The following is a 20,019-nucleotide window of genomic DNA, read 5'->3' on the forward strand; positions in this document are numbered from 1 at the left end:
TGATCCCTAAGTATTTTTAAATAGTTTCTCTATTCTTCTTAATGTGTGTTTTCTCTAGAAATACACTTAGAATTATCTGACTTTTTGGTTAAGATGACAGGAAAAGATAATGATGAATGTTGGAGGGGATGTGGGAAAACTGGGACACTATTGCATTGTTGGTAGACTTGTGAACGGATCCAACCATTCTGGAGAGCAATTTCAAACTATATTCAAAAAGTTATCAAACTGTGCATACTCTTTGATCCAGAAGTGTTACTACTGAAGATATTAAAGAAGGAAAGGAAAAAAAAGAAGGAAAGGGACCTGAATGTGCAATAATGTTTGTGGCAGCCCTTTCCATAGTGGCTAGAAACTGGAAATTGAAGGGATGCCCATGAGTTGGAGAATGGTTAGGTAAATTATGGTATATTAATGTTATGAAATATTATTTTTCTATAAGAAATGATCAGCAGGATGAATACAGAGAGGCTTTAAGAGATATACATGAACTGATGCTAAGTGAAGTGAGCAGAACCAGGAGATCATTATCCACTTCAACAACAATACTACATGATGATCAGTTCTGATGGATGTGTCTATCTTCAATAATGAGAGGATCCAAATCAGTTCCAATTGATCTGTATTATTATTATTTTTATTATTAAGGTTATTATTACCTTCTTTTTAAATCTGTTCTTTCTTGTGCAACAAGATAACTGTATAAATATGTATACATATATTGTATTTAACATATATTTTAACATATTTAGTATGTATGGGACTACCTGCCATCTAGGGGAGAGGGTGGAGGGAAGGAGGGGAAAAGTTGAAACAGAAATTTTTGCAAGGGTCAGTGTTGAAAAATTACCCATGCATATGTTTTGTATATAAAAAGCTATAATTAAAAAAAAACAACAACAAAAAAAGAATCATCTGACTTAGGTCTCACATCAGACTTTGTCATCTTGTTTTATATTCCACTGTGTGTTTCACTATTTTACAAGGTAATATTGCTTACAAACAGCCAACTCTGTGATTCATTTGCCTCCTGTTTTAATGAATAAGTTTCATTGATGTTTGATAGTTTTGAATTTTCTCTTATAACAAAGAAAAACAGCTTAGCAAAATGGATGAACAAAATGGTCATAATAGAATATATACGTATATAGCACTATATAGCCAACATTCTTCTATACTCCACTGAAATTAGTGAGATATATTTCAATGTCTGTTCTTTATGAGTGTGATTGGTCACTGATATTATTATGAATTAGACTGCCTTTTAGTGTAGTTTTCATTTAAATTATTGTAGCTACTATGTGCATTGTTTTTCTGGTTCTGCTTACTTCATTTATTTGTTCATACAAATCTTTCCACGTTTCTTTTAATTTGCCATATGTATCAGTTTTAGTGTGTAATAACATTCCATTATAGTTTCATACCATAAGATGTTCAACTATTTCCTATTCAATAGGTACCCAGTCTGTTCATGACTTTTACTATACTAGTTTAATTTATAAACTAGATTATTAGTATGGGTATGATTAAGTTTCTCCAGTAGTGCTTTATATCACCAAACTCTTGTTCTTAGTACCCTCTGCTTTCTTCTAACATCATTAACACTATGGAAGTGGAAGTGGTGCATTGAGCTAAGAACCATTTTAAATCTTTGGTTCTTTCATGGATTATGATGGTCAAATTTTTTTCATTATCTGGGAGCCAAATTTCTGGTAATAAGCTCTATATTTGGTTAATCTTATCCTTAGAAAATAAGCACAGTCTTTTAATGGCTATGTATACAAAAAGCCTAATTCACATACTTTTAATATATCCTATAAACTAAATGAGTTCCATATGTATATACATAGGTAAATACACAAAGAATTTGCCATTCATATAAAGTAACTAGTTTATGATTTAATTAGTCCCAGGTAGTTGTCTTTTTTCATAGAAGTCAGGTGTCATCTAGGCTGATATAGCTGGTAAATGCCAGAAGCAGGATTTGAACCCAGGTCTTCTTAATTAGAATCCAGGATCATCACTACATCCACTGCATTCCACTATCTCAAAACATCTCCATTCATATGTATTTGTCCAGGTGAAGTAAACAAATTCCTCAAGAAAATAGTTTAGCCAAGTGAGGACATTTTGACTCAATAGCATAAAATATAATTTGGTGCTCTGGAAGAAGTTAAGAGGTTAACTCAAAGCACATTTTATGGACAGTTTTAGTTCTACTATTACAAACCTAATTTCACATGGAAACTATTGGAAAGAACACTTTGGCCGTGGAATCAGAACTGAATTCAAACTCCAGTTCTTCTAATTCTAACATTAACCTTTCTATTAGCCTTGGTTTATGCATTATATAAAATGGGGCCAAAACTTGTATTACCTACTTCAGAACAATATGTGAATAAAGTATTCATAAAATATAAAATACTTTGGAAATACACATCTTTAAAATAAGGGAGTTGGATAACAGGATCTTCAAGGTTACTTTAAGCACTATGTTTTTATCAATGGGACTAAAAATTATTGTATAATATGTTAAGATATGATAATATAATATGATATTGTATCATATGATAACAATGAATGTTATTTAATGATTATCAAACAGATGAAAACTACTTAATAAATATGACAGTTATAATATTGATGACTACAGAAAATAAAGAGAGGAGAAGAGTAGCCAAATAACAAATCAATCATACCTGGGAAGTTCCTTTGAGAAAAGTTTCACTGGTCTCTGAAATGTCAGATTCGTCACTACTAGAAAAAAGCAAAAAACATTTTGCTGAAATGGCAAAACTTTCTGTTGAGATTTCTCCCAAATCAGCTGGGAAATGGCCACAATAATCTGACAACAAAGTTCTACATGTATAGAAAGTTGATATTTATAAAGAGGCTTCAATTCCAATAATGTTTATACCTTGTAAGTAACAAAACCACGTGTCTGTGACAAAAATACACAATGAAAATAAAATCATTCACACTGAAGTAGATACCAGAGCTATCTAGGAGAGTGGGGAAAAATCTGGACATACTTTCAGAAAATTGGGCTCCAGTACTGACTTGGCCAATTAATAGCTGCTATGTGGCCACAGTCAAGGTACCCAGAATATTAATTCCCTAATCTGTGGAAATGGAATAATTCTTGACTAGCTCATCTCATAGGGTTCATGTAATTATAAAATGTGACAGCGTGTATGAAAAGACCTTGTAAAACTTAAAGCACTATCAAATGTAAGGTATTATTAACATTGATAATAATAATGTCATTATCACCATCATCTCCCTGGAGGATGGACTAAATAGAAAGACTATATTGGGTATATGAAGGGACACTAGGAATAAGTCTTTTTGGTTTAGAGAATGACACAATTGGAAAAGACCTCAGAGACCAGGTAATACAAACTGTATAAGAATAAGATTATCTGTTGAAACAGACTCATAGAGATAAAAGTATAACATTTCTTATGTGGGGAAGACATTGTGAACACATAAAAATATATACAGAATATATACAAAATGATGGTAAAGTAGTCTGGGGAGATGGCGCACTAGTAGGTAGGATGGCCAAGAAAAGTTTTATAAAGAATTTGGCACTTGATCTGAATTCTGAAGGAGACTAGGATTCTGAGGGGCAGAAGTGAGGAGAGAATGTATTACAGGTATAGAGGTCAACTTGTATAAAGGCATGGAGATGGACAATGGAATATTAAATGTGGAACAGTGAAAAATACAAACTTGAACCACAGGATACAGGAAAGGAAAGGGAATAAAGACTAAAAAGTAAGGACAGGGTTGGTTGTGAAGAGCTTTCAATTTCAAACAGAGAAATTATATTTAATTCTTGAAGCAAATGAAACCACTGGTGGGAGATGAAGTTAATACACACATACTGACATCTTTTTTTAAAGTACAAGTTTCATTAATAGTTTACTAGCAATAAGCCTTATTTTGGTCTGTATTCCTCAAAATTCCCGAATCTACCACAATTATCTCTATAACTTCAACTTACCTAGAGTCTAGATCTAATGCAGCATCTATAAATGAAGCATCTAAAACATAATGCATTTTATCTGGGCTTGTTATGCCTGAATGCTGCATCTGCAATTCTTCCAATTCTTTCATGCACTGAAAATACTAGAAAAAATTATAATCTTGGTTAAAAGTAGAAATCACAATTTCATTAGAGCACTCACTATAGCTCTCTCTTTGGTTGTACAAAATAAGTTCTTATTGATACCCTTTTTAAAAAAATATATTGTTCTGTTTATTGCACTCTGAATTAATCCATATAACTTTCTCCAAGTTTCTCTGAATTCCTCCCACTTGTCATTTTTTTTAGTACATAATAATATACCATTGCATTTATATATGTTTTTTTTAGCAATTCTTTAACTAATAGATATACATTTTACTTCCAGTTCTGTGTTCTTCTTAAGTGTGCTGCTTTGAAAATGGATATAAGTATATGTATATACATATATGTGCATATGTAGGCAAAACTCTTTTTTTTGAGGGGGTCTTTGGTGTCCTTATGGTATATGCCCAATAACGGGATTATTGAGCCAGAAGTTATAAACAGTCTAGTAATTTTGCTTATACAATTCCAAATAGATATCCAGAACATTTAGAGTAATTTACAATTTTACTAAAACTGAATGATTATTTTCTTACATTCCCCCCAACACTGAATCCCTGTTTTTTTAATTAAAATATATTTGCTAAACTGTAATGTAAGCAATAGCATTTCAAAATATTAATATACATTTCTCTTACCATTAGTGACTGGGAACATATTTTCATATGATCCTTTATAATTTGCTATACTATTTAAAAATTGTTATAGATTAGAGGAACAGAGGATAGTCTACCTCTCAGACCTGTGGAGGAGGAAGGAATTTATGACTAGAGAAAAACTAGAGATAATTATTGATCACAAAATAGAAGATTTTGATTACATCAAACTAAAAAGTTTCTGTACAAAAATATTAATGCAAACAAGATTAGAAGGGAAGTAACAAATTGGGAAAATATTTTTTACAGTTAAAGGTTCTGACAAAGGTCTCATTTCCAAAATATATAGAGAATTGATCCTAATTTATAAGAAATCAAACCATTCTCCAATTAATAAATGGTCAAAGGATATGAACAGACAATTCTCAGATAATGAAATTGAAACTATATCCACTCATATGAAAGAGTGTTCCAAATCACTACTGATCAGAGAAATGCAAATTAAGACAACTCTGAGATACCACTACATACCTGTGAGATTGGCTAAGATGACAGGAACAAATAATGACGAATGTTGGAGGGGATGTGGGAAAACTGGGACATTAATACATTGTTGGTGGAGTTGTGAAAGAATCCAACCATTCAGGAGAGCAATCTGGAACTATGCCCCAAAAGTTATCAAACTGTGCATACCCTTTGACCCAGCAGTGCTACTACTGAGCTTATATCCCAAAGAAATACTAAAGAGGGGAAAGAGACCTGTGTGTGCCAAAATGTTTATAGCAGCTCTTTTTGTAGTGGCTAGAAACTGGAAAATGAACGGATGCCCATCAATTGGAGAATGGTTGGGTAAATTATGGTATATGAAGGTTATGGAATATTATTGCTCTATAAGAAATGACCAGCAGGATGAATTCAGAAAGGCTTGGAGAGACTTGCATGAACTGATGCTGAGTGAAATGAGCAGAGCCAGAAGATTACTATACACTTCAACAACAATACTGTATGAAGATGTATTCTGATGGAAGTAGAAATCTTCAACATAAAGAAGATCCAACTCACTTCCAGCTGATCAATGATGGACAGAAACAACTACACCCAGAGAAGGAACACTGGGAATTGAATGTAAAATATTAGCACTATTGTTTATCTACCCAGGTTACTTATACCTTCGGAATCCAATGCTTAACATACAACAAGAAAATTGGATTTACACACATATATTGTATCTAGGTTATACTGTAACACATGTAAAATGTATGAGATTGCCTGTCATCTAGGGTAAGGAGTAGAGGGAGGGAGGGGAAAATTTGGAAAAATGAATACAAGGGATAATGTTATAAAAAAATTACTCATGCATATATACTGTCAAAAAATTTATAATTATAAAATTAATTAAAAAAAACAAAAAACAAAGAAAATTGTTAACAATATTTTGTCACTTTGGAGAATGGTTACTGATAACATAGTTATGTCAAATATCCATATGTCTTTGATATCAGACTTTTTATCAGTCATAATTGATGAAAATATGGCCACCTGATAGTGTTTCCCACTCTATCTTCCTTGATTTTCTTCATGCAATAGCCTTTAAATGTTATGTAATAAAAATAGTTTATTTTGTCATTTTTGATGACCACTCTCCTTTGTTTAAGAATTCTCTGCCTAGGATGATTTTAGAAAGGCCTGGAGAGACTTACATGAATTGATGCTGATGAACATGTAAGTTCATGTAATTAATACCCCAATTTTTCCATATATCTTCAAACATTTGTTGTTTACCCTTCCAATCATATTAATCTGCTAGATGTGAGATGATAAAGTTGTTTTGATTTGCATTTTTTAGTCAATGATTATAGATAACTTTAATTTCTTCTTCTGAAAATTGTCTGTTCATCTCCTTTGACTATTATCATAATTTTATAAATTTGACTCAGTTCTCTATGTTTGAGAAATTAGGTCTTTATCTGAAAAGATTTGTGTTGAGAGTCTCCCCTTTCTTGCACTGCCCAAAATTTCGGCCTTTCTTCTAATCTTGGCTGCACTGATTTTGTTTCTGCAGAACATTTTCAAGTTGCACCCACTGCATTTCAGGCCAGTCAGCCTGACTTTTGTCTTGCTGTTAGATTTTGATGACTTTGGAAGATTAAGTTATTTTATAGCAAGACAAAAAGGAATCAAGCAAGTCACACTGGAAGCTCTACAGATCATTCAGTGCAGATACTGATATATTTTCTAAAATGATCTTTAGAGTGAAATGAGCAGGATCAGGAGATCATTATATAAACAATAATACTATCAACAACAATACTATATGATGATCAATTCTGATGGACGAGGCCCTCTTCAACAATGAGATGAACCAAATCAGATCCAATAAAGCAGTAATGAACTGAACCAGCTACACACAGGAAAATAACTCTGGGAGATGACTATGAACTACTACATAGAATTCCCAATCCCTCCATTTTTGTCCGCCTGCATTTTTGATTTCCTTCACAGGCTAATTGTACACTATTTCAAAGTCTGATTCTTTTTGTACAGCAAAATAACTGTTTGGACATGTATACGTATATTGTATTTAACTTATACTTTAACATATTTAACATGTATTGGTCAACCTGCCATCTGGGGAAGGGGTGGGGGGAAGGAGGGGAAAAGTTGGAAAAAAAGGTTTTGCAATTGTCAATGCTGAAAAATCAACTATGCATAAAATTTTTGTAAAAACAAAAACAAAAACAAAAAAAAATAAGAATTATCTGCCTAGCTTTAATGACAAAAGGGAATTCATTTATTTTTCCTCTAATTGTTTTATTTGAACTTCTTTATCCAGGTGGTTTACATACTTGATGTACATTGTATTTACTTAAAACACCAGGACTCTACTGATAAAATAGTGGAATTTATTACATTGACATCTAGAGATATTAAAAAAAAAACTTCCTCTACATCCTTTTAGATTACTAAATGAAATATACAGCTATAGACAAGGTTATGCCTTCTAATAAATGAGCTTTGTTATGATTCATGTTTTCGTGGACTTTTCTTACCTTTGTTTGGTCTGGATCACAATAGTCTAAAAGAGAATCACAAAAATGATATCCCATAGACTCCAAGTCTTTTGTGTTGAAGTGAGTACCTCGTCTATTACCTAAAAAAATCACAAGAGCTTATACACCCATGAGAATTAAATTTCATAAGCCTATCTAGTAGCTGAAAAAATAGTATAAATAAATTATATTACCTTCCAGGAACTTTTCCCTTTGGTTTCCTTTGGTTTTAGAACAGGTTGACAGATTTCTATAGTAGTTGTGTAATATTATCCTATTATTTCTCCTCAACTGACTGTAATGTTGAAAGTCAGAATGTATAATAGCTAAACAGGGGTATGTACACATATAGGTGATACATATTAATAGGTGTTGGAGAAAACTGGCTAATAGATGTAAACAACACACGGCATCCCTAATTGTCCTCAACAATTTTTTTTTTTTTTTTGTACAAAGACTAGGAAGAATTCCTTCTATGAGAAAATTTTTTCATTACCAACTAACATATTTTTTATCATTTGACATTTGCAAAGTAATTTATAAGTACATTCAGATAATATATATTGTGAATTGTATATGTATTATTTTGAGAATGTATTTTTTTTTTTTGTATCTCCTAGCTGAATTTAGACTTAGTTTCTCTTCCCTGAAGTTTGAATATTGGATCAGGGGATTATTTTGTTTGGAGGAATAATATAACTTAGGCCCTAGTCCAGGAAAAAGGAAAAAAGAAAAGATTAAGTGAAAGGAAAGGTGAGTCACTGAGCCCACAGCTCCAGGCATTAGTGTATTGTTAGGTTCCTCATTTGGAATTTGTACACTGATGACATGACCGGACCAACCAACCAACCAACAAACAAAACCTCAAAACTAACCCAAGAACAAAAACAAAAACAATAGAACAGAATTTTTATAGGTTAGGGAAATAAATTAAAATGTTGCCATTTTAGTAAAAGCAAATAAGATCTCTCTTTATACTGCTATTGTCCTATAAATAGTAAACTATATTCTGGTGTTTTGTGTTCTTGAAAACTATGAACTCAATATTCCTATGTAAGATAAGTAATAAAAACGAAAGAGGATAGTTCAAATCCTGCCTCAAATATTTACTATCTGTGTGACCCTGAACAAGTCCCTAAATCCCTATTCTTAGTTTTCTCTTCTGTCAAAAAAGAAAAATAGTATTATATACCTTCCAGAGTTGTTGCAAGGATCAAATTAGATAAAACATGTAAAGTACCTTGCAAAATTCAAAAGGACTATATACAAATCCCCAATTACTGGTATTATTGTTAGCTCATATTTAAAAGACTAAAAACTTTCTGAGAGAAGGCAATATGAGTAATTATAAAATTAATATTATGGCCATTGTATTATAGTACATTATATTGACAACACTGGTTAGTTGATAGATTTTTAAGAAGAAATTTATTAACTAATTAATTCCACTTTTAATTTCATATTTTAACAATGTTTTAGTTTATGACCCTTACATATATGTGAGAATAGTATCTTACCAAGAGTTGAGCCGCAGAATGTAGCCTCCATGGTAAAGCTGTTATGGATTCCCATTTTCCACATAACCACTCTTCCCGTTCCTTCTTTGCTCTTATGAACAACAAATTTACAAGCTGAAAAGGAAAACTGAAAAAAAAGCATATAAAATACTAATGATGTTTAGGAATAGTGGGTTAAAAATGCAAGTAAGTTGCATAAAGTAGTAATTCTCACTAGAATTTTGGAATAGTTTTAAAGAAAGTTTGTGATCTCTTGAATCTTTCCAAGTCACATCTTTTTTTATGTTTTTAACTGCTTAATTTTTAAAAGTTTTTTTTTTATTTTTAAAACATATGCATAGATAATTTTCAACATTCACCCTTGCAAAACTTTGATTTTCATACACGAGAAAAAAGATCAAAAAGGGAAAAAATGAGAAAGAAAGCAAAAAGCAAGAAAACAATAAAAAAGGTGAAAACACTATGTTGTGATCCGCATTCAGCCCCCATAGTCCTCTTTCTGGATGCAAATGGCTCTCTCCATCACAAGACCATTGGAACTGACCTGAATCATCTCACTGTTGAAAAGAGCCATGTCTACCAGAGATGATCATTGTATAATCTTGTTGTTGCCGTGTATAATGGTTTCCTGATTCTGCTCATTTTACTCAGCATTAGTTCATGTAAGTCTCTCTAGGCCCCGCTGGAATCATTCTGCTGATCGTTTCTTATAGAACAATAATATTCCATTGCATTCATATGCCATAACTTATTCAGCCATTCTCTAATTGATGGGCATCCACTTAGTTTCCAGTTCCTTGCCACTACAAAAAGGGCTGCCACAAACATTTTTTGCACATGTGGGTCCGATAATTGTCACATCATAAGTAAATAATTTTTTAAAAAAAATTTATTATTAATTTTTATAATTATAACTTTTTTTGATAGTACATATGCATTGGTAATTTTTTTTTACATTATCCCTTGTACTCCCTTCTGTTCTGAATTTTTCCCCTCCTTCCCTCCACCCCCTCCCTTAGATGGCAGGCATTCCCATACATATTAAATATCTTATAGTATATCCTAGGTACAATATATATGTGCAGAACCAAATTTTGTTGTTGTTGTTGTTGCAAAGGAAGAATTGTATTCGGAAGGTAAAAATAATCTGGGAAGAAAACAAACAAACAAAAAAGCTCACAGATTACACTCATTTCCCAGTATTCCTATTCTGGATGTAGCTGATTCTGTCCATCATTGATCAATTGGAATTGGATTAGCTCTTCTCTATGTTGAAGATATCCACTTCCATCAGAATACATCCTTATACAGTATCATTGTTGCAGTAGGTAATGATCTCCTAGTTCTGCTAGGTTCACTCAGCATCAGTTGATGTAAGTCTCTCCAAGCCTCTCTGTATTCCTCCTGTTGGTCATTTCTTACAGAACAATAATATTCCATAACATTCATATACCATAATTTATCCAACCATTCTCCAATTGATGGACATTCATTCATCTTCCAGTTTCTAGCCACTATGAAAAGAGCTGCCACAAACATTTTGGCACATACAGGTCCCTTTCCCTTCTTTAGTATTTCCTTGGGATGTAAGCCCAGTAGTAGCACTGTTGGGTCAAAGGGTATGCACATTTTGTTAACTTTTTGGGCATAATTCCATATTGCTCTCCAGAATGGTTGGATTCTTTTACAACTCCACCAACAATGCATCAGTGTCCCAGTTTTCCCATATCCCCTCCAACATTCATCATTATTTGTTCCTGTCATCTTTGCCAATCTGACAGGTGTGTAGTGGTATCTCAGAGTTGTCTTAATTTGCATTTCTCTGATCAATAGTGATTTGGAACACTCTTTCATATGAGTGGAAATAGTTTTAATTTCATCATCTGAAAATTGTCTGTTCATATCCTTTGACCATTTATCAATTGAAGAATGGCTTGATTTCTTATAAATTAAAGTCAATTCTCTGTATATTTTGGAGATGAGGCCTTTATCAGAACCTTTAACTGTAAAAATATTTTCCCAATTTATTACTTCCCTTCTAATCTTGTTTTCATTAGTTTTGTTTGTGCAGAAACTTTTTAATTTGGTGTAATCAAAATTTTCTATTTTGTGATCAATAATGGTCTCTAGTTCTCCTTTAGACACAAATTCCTTCCTCCTCCACAAGTCTGAGAGGTAAACTATCCTATGTTCCTCTAATTTATTTATGATTTTGTTCTTTATGCCTAAGTCTTGGACCCATTTTTATCTTTTCTTAGTATGTGGTATTAAATGAGGGTCCATGCCTAGTTTCTGCCATACTAATTTCCAGTTTTCCTAGAAGTTTTTGTCAAATAATGAATTCTTATCCCAAAAGTTGGGATCTTTGGGTTTGTCAAACACTAGATTGCTATTTTTATTCACTATCTTGCCCTGTGAACCTAAATTCCACTGATCAACTAGTCTATTTCTTAGCCAATACCAAATGGTTTTGGTGACTGTTGCTTTATAATATAGTTCTAGATCAGGTACAGCTAGACCACCTTCATTTAATTTCTTTTTTTATTACTTCCCTTGAAATTCTCGACCTTTTGTTGTTCCATATGAATGTTGTTGTTATTTTTTCTAGGTCATTAAAATAGTTTCTTGGGAGTCTGATTGGTACAGCACTAAATAAATAGATTAGTTTAGGGAGTATTGTCATCTTAATTATATTTGCTTGGCCTATCCAAGAGAACTCAATGTCTTTCCAATTATTTAAATCTGACTATTTTGGTGGCAAGTGTTTCGTAATTTTGCTCATATAGTTCCTGACTTTCCTATGGTAGGTATATTCCCAAATATTTTATACTATCGACAGTTATTTTGAATGGAATTTCTCTTTGTATCTCTTGCTCTTAGATTGTGTTGGTAATGTATAAAAATGCTGAGGATTTATGTGGATTTATTTTGTATCCTGCAACTTTGCTAAAGTTCTGAATTATTTCTATTAGCTTTTTAGCAGTCTTTGGGGTTCTCTAAGTATACCATCATGTCATCTGCAAAGAGTGATAGTTTGATTTCCTCATTTCCTACTCTAATTCCTTGAATCTCTTTCTCGGCTCTTGTTGCCCAGGCTAGCGTTTCTAGTACTGTATTGATGTAATATGTAATGGTGATAGTGGGCAACCTTGTTTCACTCCTGATCTTACAGGGAAAGGTTCCAGTATGTTGCCATTACATATGATGTTTACTGATGGTTTTAAATATATGCTCGTTATTATTTTAAGGAATAGTCCATTTATTCCTATACTCTCAAGGGTTTTTAGTAGGAATGGATGTTGGATTTTATCAAATGCTTTTTCTGCATCTATTGAGATGATCATATGGTTTTTATTAATTTGATTATTAATATGGTCAATTATACTAATAGTTTTCCTAATATTAAACCAGCCCTACATTTCTGGTATAAATCCTACTTGATCATAGTGTATTATCCTGGGGATGATTTTCTGAAGTCTTTTTGCTAATATCTTATTTAAGATTTTAGCATCAATATTCATTAAGGATGGTCTATAGTTTTCTTTCTCAGTTTTCAATCTACATGGTTTAGATACCAGTATCATGTCTGTGTCATAAAAGGAATTCGGTAGGACTCCTTCAATCCCTATTTTTCCAAATAGCATTGGAGTTAGTTGTTCTTTAAATGTTTGGTAGAATTCACATGTAAATCCATCTGGTCCTGGGGATTTTTTCTTAGCGAGCTGTTAATAGCTTGTTCTATTTCTTTTTCTGAGATGGGACTATTTAGACTACTTACTTCTTCCTCTGTTAATTTGGGCAAGCTATATTTTTGAAGGTATTCTTCCATTTCATTTAAGTTATCGAATTTATTGGCATAAAGTTGAGCAAAGTAGCTCCTAACTATTGTTCTAATTTCCTCTTCATTAGTGGTGAGTTCTTCCTTTTCATTTTCAAGACTAACAATTTGCTTTTTCTCTTTCCTTTTTTTAATCAGGTTTACTAAGGGTTTGTCTATTTTGTTGATTTTTTCATACAACCAACTCTTAGTTTTATTAATTAATTCAATAGTTTTTATACTTTCAATTTTATTAATCTCATCTTTTATTTTTAGAATTTCAAGTTTTGTGTTTGTCTGGGGGGTTTTAATTTATTCCTTTTCTAGAAATTTTAGTTGTAAGCCCAATTCGTTGACCCTCTCTTTCTCTATTTTATGCATGTAGGTCTCTAGACATATAAAACTTCCCCTTATTACTGCTTTGGCTGTATCCCACACATTTTGGTATGCTGTCTCATTATTGTCATTTTCTTGGGTGAAGTTATTAATTATATCTATGATTTGCTGTTTTACCCAATCATTCTTTAGTATAAAATTATTTAGTTTCCAATTAATTTTTGGTCTATTTTCCCCTGGCTTTTTATTAAATGTAATTTTAATTGCATTGTGGTCTGAAAAGGATGCATTTACTATTTCTGCCTTACTGCATTTGATTTTGAGGTTTTTATGCCCTAGTATATGATCAATTTTTGTATAGGTTCCATGAACTTCTGAGAAGAAAGTATACTCCTTTCTGTCTCCATTTAGCTTTCGCCAAAGATCTATCATATCAAACTTTTCTAGTATTCTATTTACCTCTTTGACTTCTTATTTATTTTGTGGTTTGATTTATCTAATTCTGAGAGTGCAAGGTTAAGATCTCCCACTATTATAGTTTTGCTGTCTATTTCTTCTTGCAGTTCTCTTATTTTCTCTTTTAAAAATTTAGATGCTGCACCACTTGGTGTGTATATGTTTAATATTGCTTCATTACCGATGCTACCCTTTACCAGGATATAATGCCCTTCCTTATCTCTTTTAATTAGATCAATTTTTGTTTTTGCTTGATCTGAGATGAGGATGGCTACCCCTGCTTTTTTGGCTTTACCTGAAGCATAGTAGATTCTGCTCCACCCTTTTACTTTTACTTTGACTGTATCACCCTGTTTCAGGTGTGTTTCCTGTAAACAACATATAGTAGGATTCTGACTTTTAATCCAGTCTGCTAACTGCTTCCTCTTTATGAGGGAGTTTACCCCATTCACATTTATGGTTAGAATGACTAATTCTATATTGCTTGCCATCCTGTTAACCCCTGCTTATGCTTTTCTCCTTTCCTTCCCTCTTACCCCTCTACCCAGAATTAAACTTGTGAACACCACTTGCTTTTCACAGCCCTCCCTTTTTAGTATCCCTCCCCCACCTTAAAGTGCCTCCCCTTATTTTACCCTTTTTCCTCACAATTTCTGTATTCCCTTCCCCTTAGCTTACTCCTTCCCTCTCACTTTTCAATGAAGTGGAAGAAGTTTCACCATAAATGGAATATGTCTATTGATACACACTATGTTCATCTCCCTCCTTTCTTTCTCTCAGATATAATAGGTTACCTTTGTCTCTTCATGAGATGTAGTACCACCACTTTACCCTTTTTATGATATAATTTCCTTTCCACCTCTAGTTTCTAGGATAAATTATACATGTGCTCTTTACATATCTTTATGGCAGAAATATAGTTCTCAAGATTTCTTTTTACCTTTTTAGAAATCTCTTGAGTTCTGTATTTGAAGATCAAACATTTTGTGTAGGTCTGGTTTTTTCATCAAGAATAGATGGAATGCATTTATTTTGTTAAATGTCCATCTTCTTCCCTGGAAAACGATGCTCATTTTTGCTGGGTAAGTTATTCTTGGCTGCATACCAAGTTCCTTAGCCTTTCGAAATATCATGTTCCAGGCCCTTCGTTCTTTTAATGTGGATGCTGCTAGATCCTGGGTTATCCTTATTGTGGCTCCTCCATATCTGAATTGCTTTTTTTCTAGCAGCTTCCAGTATTTTCCTCTTCGTCTGATGGTTCTTGAACTTGACCACTATATTTCTTGGCGTTTTGATTTTAGGGTCCCTTTCAGTAGGTGATCGATGAATTTTTTCAATGTCTATTTTATCCTCTGTTTCCAAAACGTCTGGGCAGTTCTCTTTGATAATTTCCTGGAAAATAATGTCCAGGCTCTTTTCCTCACATTTTTCAGGGAGTCTGATTATTCTCAAATTGTCTCTCCTGGATTTTTCCAGGGCTGCTATCTTTCTAATAAGGTACTTGACATTCTTTTCAATTATTTCGTTTTTCTGGTTTTGCTTGACTACGTCTTGGTTTCTCGTTGAGGTTTCTCCTTCTCATTTCTACATGTTCGAGTCTAATTTTCAATGATGTATTTTCTTCACTCACTTTTTTTATATCTTTTTGTAATTTTCCAATTGTGTTTTTAAGTGAGTTTTTTTCTTCTATGGAATTTTTTTCCTTTTCATCCATTTTATTTTTTAGAGAGCTGTTTTCTTTTTCCAGCTCACTAATCCTGTTTTCTTTGGAGCTGTTTACCTTTTCCAGCTCACTAATCTTGTTTCTCAATGATTTAATTTCTTTATCCACTCTGTCTTTGAATGCATGGGATGACTTCTCCAGGCTCTCTTGCCAAGCTTCCCTTTCCTTTTCCCATTTCTCTTCTAGCTCTCTTGTGAGAGCCTTTTTGATTTCCTCTATGAGGTTCTTTTGTATTGAGGAGCAGATCATATCCCCCTTAGGGGATTCCTCTGGGGACAGTCTGTTTTTAGTCTCCTCAGTATTTGAAGTCTGCTCTCTCTCCAAACAGAAGCTGTCAATGGTTAGAGCCCTTTTGATTTTTTGTTCATTTTGTCAGAGCAGGATTTAAAGAAAACAAATTGACAAGAGAAACAATTGGTCTATTTTGGGGGGGAGGGGGCTGAATGGTTTTACTGGGCTTCCTCTACAGACTGGGGGGAAGGGCAGCAGTGAGCCACTAACAGGACAGTGATGGCTGTGCTGAGTCTGCTCTCTGAGGCTCTAAGAACGTGCTGAGTCACTCCAGGTGGGGGTTGGGGGTAGCCGGGTTCTGAGAGACACTAGCTTTCCTGGGTTTTATTCTTCACCTCAGGTGTTTACACCCTCCCCATGCTCCTGGCTTGCTGCCAAGACGGAGTATCCACCCTGGGGTAAAAGCCTTTTTGCAGAAATGGCAGAGAGCTTACCCCTCCCCCTCAGGTCTGAGCTGTGTGAGCTGCCTGTCTCACTCTCCCTTCCTGCCCTCAGTCTGCGCCCAGTCTGTTTGTCCCCTCCCTGGAGCAAACACAGACCTTCTCTGGTGAATTTCAAGGATGTCTTCTCTTGGTGATTATTTGTGGGTTTCTTTTCTGGTCAAGCATTAATTCCGAGGCTTGTCATGAAGTAAATCCTGAGACAAAACTCGGAGCTCAAGCAGCTGTCTGCCTCCACGCTGCCATCTTGGCCGGAAGTCCTCTTAAGTAAATAATATCTAAAAGAGTTTTTAATGCTCATGGACAATATAGTAATGTAGCACAGAGGGTAAGTAGGTGCCCAAATGCCCATATCAGAACTGTGAGGCACTATAATACAGGTGGCCATCCCATGTAGTTGTTTTTGATTAACATTATGGCTATCAGGTGATAGCCAGTATTCTCTTAGTGGACAGGCAATTTGCCTTGAAGCCATAGAGATCTTGGGTCATATACTGTCTGCCACATATAATCTGTATGACTTAGAGCAAATCATCTAACTTTTCAGTGCCCCAGGAAACTCTTAAAGACAAGGGTGCTTAAGCTATAGTCTGTGAACTTAAAAAAAAAATTAATCATCATATTCAATGTAATTGGTTCCCTTTATAATTCAATGTATTTTATTTTATGCATTTAAAAACATTTTGAAAAGAAGTCTATAAGTTTCATCAGACTGGGGTCCATGACATAAAAAAATCTTAGGAATTTAAGCTCTAAAACTCTTAAGTTTCAAAAGAGTTGCTGATCTAAATTGACTGAGGAAGATGTCTAACTAGTTCAAAGGTCTGAACCATATATAATTACTCAATTCTGCTATGACACTTGTTTAAAAATGTAAATTTGTTCCAACTTAATTAATATTGTAGGAAAGATTTTGAGTATTTTTGATTTTCAGATTTATTTCTGTCAGATTTCTTCAGAGATATAAAGCAAGAGAGCTCAGAAAATTACTATTTCGCGATAACTCACAAGGTATAATCCTTCTGATGTTCACTTCTACAAGTGAACTTCAGTTCTTTGTCAAAATAAAGTGCCATATGTATTATGCCACTTTTCATAAAAGAGAAACTGTGGGCAGAGGAGAGTTCTTGTCCTCTTCAGTCCCTTTTCCCATTTTTGCTAATGATGTAGAGTTTTAAATCCAAGCTGTAACCAGTCCAACTTGCTCCCTAAGGATGGGAGGTTACTATTTATCATGGTATTTATGAAATTTTTATCCACTTAACAAGTAAAAAACTAAGATATCCTTTTTGTTAGTTTCTTACCTCTTTTTAAAATGTCATTTACAAAGTTTTTGAGCATTGTGTCTTTATCCCTATTTCCCTGCATAAACTCTGTGGTTTTTATTTTGCAATTTTGCATAGTTCAATGCTTTTTGGCAATGTATATGTCAAATTATATCAGAACTGACCAAGTAGATATTTATGTATCATATGTATAGATATTTCACATGCATATTCAGGAAAGAAGTTTCCTCATAAAGTCAACAAAAGATTGGGATTTTCATTTTTTTTATGTGTGAATTGTAGCGAGCTGTCGTCTCCAGAAGCTGCCGGATCGCTCTCTGGGAAGAGATCTGCTGTGTCTACTCAAATCTCTCAGACAGATTCTTCTTCTTGTAGCGAACCGTTGTCTCCAGGCAGTTGCTGTTAACTCTTGTCCAGAGAAGTGACTTCCCTTCCTGCAGAGAGCCCCGTCACGCCTGATGTAATGCAGAGACTTCTCCTCTTTAACTCTTGTCCTTCTCCAGTCCAATCTGCTCTCCAGGCCCAATGTTGCCTCTTATCCTCCCAGAGAATGGGTGTGGGATAATGCAAGGGCTTCTGGGAAGAACCACTTCAGCCAATGAGCTTGCTCCTTCTATCAAGTCAACCTGAGTTCTCACCTTGTAATTGTCCAGACAACCTGAATTCTCACCTTGTCACTGTCCAGACAACCTGAGTTCTCACCTAGTAATCCTAACATCTCCCCCTTTCTTTTGATTTAGAACATAGGACAGTCATGACCTTGAAACATAAATCCATCAATATGGGAAGTATTACACATAATTACATAAATTACATAAGCACATAATAACATAGTAACATAACACATGCTAGAAGTATATAACAAATAACATAATCAAATAATCATAAATTGAAAATTTATAAATGTCCATAAGTCCATTGTCCATTAGTCTCATCTTGTGTGAGGAAGTCCAATGATTCCTGCTGGTTTTAAAGTTCTTTAACAGTCTTTTTATTAGCCATGCTCTTTCGGTGTAAGATGTTTCTTAGAACTTCTCCTTTATTTTGAGGTCTTTCTCTTTTTCTGTCTCTCTCTGATGGACAAGGCGAATATGACTCATTGGAACCCATCTGATTCCTTCTCCTGATGAAGAAATACAAGCAAACCCTCTCCCCCAGGCAGTTAACCTATCTAATTACCTTCTATTTACCACTTTCTAAATCTCTTCTCATCATCTGGCAATTACATTGGAATTGTTTGCACTGGACACAGCCCAATTGGTTTAAAAGGCCTGTATTCTCCCCAAGTGTAATCCATTTTTGCAATCTGATTGCCTTTTAGCTCATTTATCAGGTAATCCCTTTCTGCCATGTGATTGCTTTTCTGCTGGTTGATCACATCAGAGACCTGACCTTCTAAAGGCTCTATGGGTGTAACATCAGCTGCCATCATGCCCCAAGTCTTTTTTGCTTGGGGCCCTAGACCTGGCCCCCTCATCCCATTTTCCTGAATTATTCTACACTCTGATGCCCAATGGAGTCCTCTGTTGCATTTTGGACATGGGGTTTTAGGTCTTCTTTCACCCTGTCTTCTCACTGTATCTCCATACCTACACTGAGCTCTTAGATGTCCAATTTTTCCACATTGAAAACATCGCCGAGTTTCTCTAGAAGTCCCTTGCCAGGAGGGACCCTGCCTTTCCACATTCATCATTGTCCGGGTGTAAAAAGCATTTGTTCCCACTGTAGCACAGCGTCTTATGATCTCCTCTAAAGGAGCATCTTTGTCTAATCCCCATATAATTCTTTTGCAAATCTCATTGGCATTTTCCTTAGCCAGATGTCTGGTCATTATTTCTGTAGCTGAATTTTCTCCAATAGTTCTTTTGACAGCAGTTTGCAAATGTCCCACAAAATCTGCAAAAGGTTCATTGGGACCTTGCTCTATTTTAGTGAAAGCCTCTCCGCGATCTTTCTGTCCAGGGAGGACACTCCAAGCTTTTATTGCAGCCTTAGCAATTTGCTCATATATTGTCATGGTATAATTAATCTGTTCAGAATTCTCTCCATACTGACCTTCACCAGCTAAGTGCTCAAAAGTGAATTTTGTGTTAACTCCTATTTCCAAATTGCATCTGACTTGAATTTTACATAATTCATGAAATTCCGCAAGCCATAATAAATTTTCTCCAGGTTCCAGGCATGTCCTTGCTATGGATTTCCAATCATTTGGGGTTAGGACTTCATAAGACAAACCATCTAGTAACATTTTAACATAAGCTGATGTAGCCCCATAAAGGGTACAACCTTTTTTCAAATCCTTAATTTTATTCAAATCTAAAGGTGCATATCTTCTCCTTTTATGACCTACAGAATCAATATTTTCAATCACA

At 34.3% G+C, this 20,019-nt stretch overlaps 1 protein-coding gene across 7 annotated transcripts in view; it reads right to left on the bottom strand.

Moving 5' to 3' along the window:
* AGBL3 (AGBL carboxypeptidase 3) overlaps positions 1 to 20,019 on the bottom strand; it is a 118,230-nt gene that overhangs the window by 56,044 nt on the left and 42,167 nt on the right. For 5 of the 7 annotated variants that reach the window (XR_012482308.1, XM_074267858.1, XM_074267861.1 and 2 more), the window contains exons 9-12: positions 9,299 to 9,425; positions 7,782 to 7,882; positions 4,010 to 4,134; positions 2,700 to 2,757 (exon numbers count right to left, since the gene is read on the bottom strand). Coding sequence is in view for 5 of the 7 variants with exons in the window: in XM_074267858.1 (XP_074123959.1) it covers positions 2,700 to 2,757; positions 4,010 to 4,134; positions 7,782 to 7,882; positions 9,299 to 9,425 (411 nt within the window). In the remaining 2 variants the exon portion in view is untranslated. The remainder of the gene's footprint in view (positions 1 to 2,699; positions 2,758 to 4,009; positions 4,135 to 7,781; positions 7,883 to 9,298; positions 9,426 to 20,019) is intronic. The other 2 variants (XR_012482309.1, XM_074267859.1) reach the window with 2 other exon arrangements.

The sequence above is a fragment of the Sminthopsis crassicaudata genome, chromosome 5 (assembly GCF_048593235.1).
Source record: "Sminthopsis crassicaudata isolate SCR6 chromosome 5, ASM4859323v1, whole genome shotgun sequence".
Taxonomy (NCBI): Eukaryota; Metazoa; Chordata; class Mammalia; order Dasyuromorphia; family Dasyuridae; genus Sminthopsis; species Sminthopsis crassicaudata.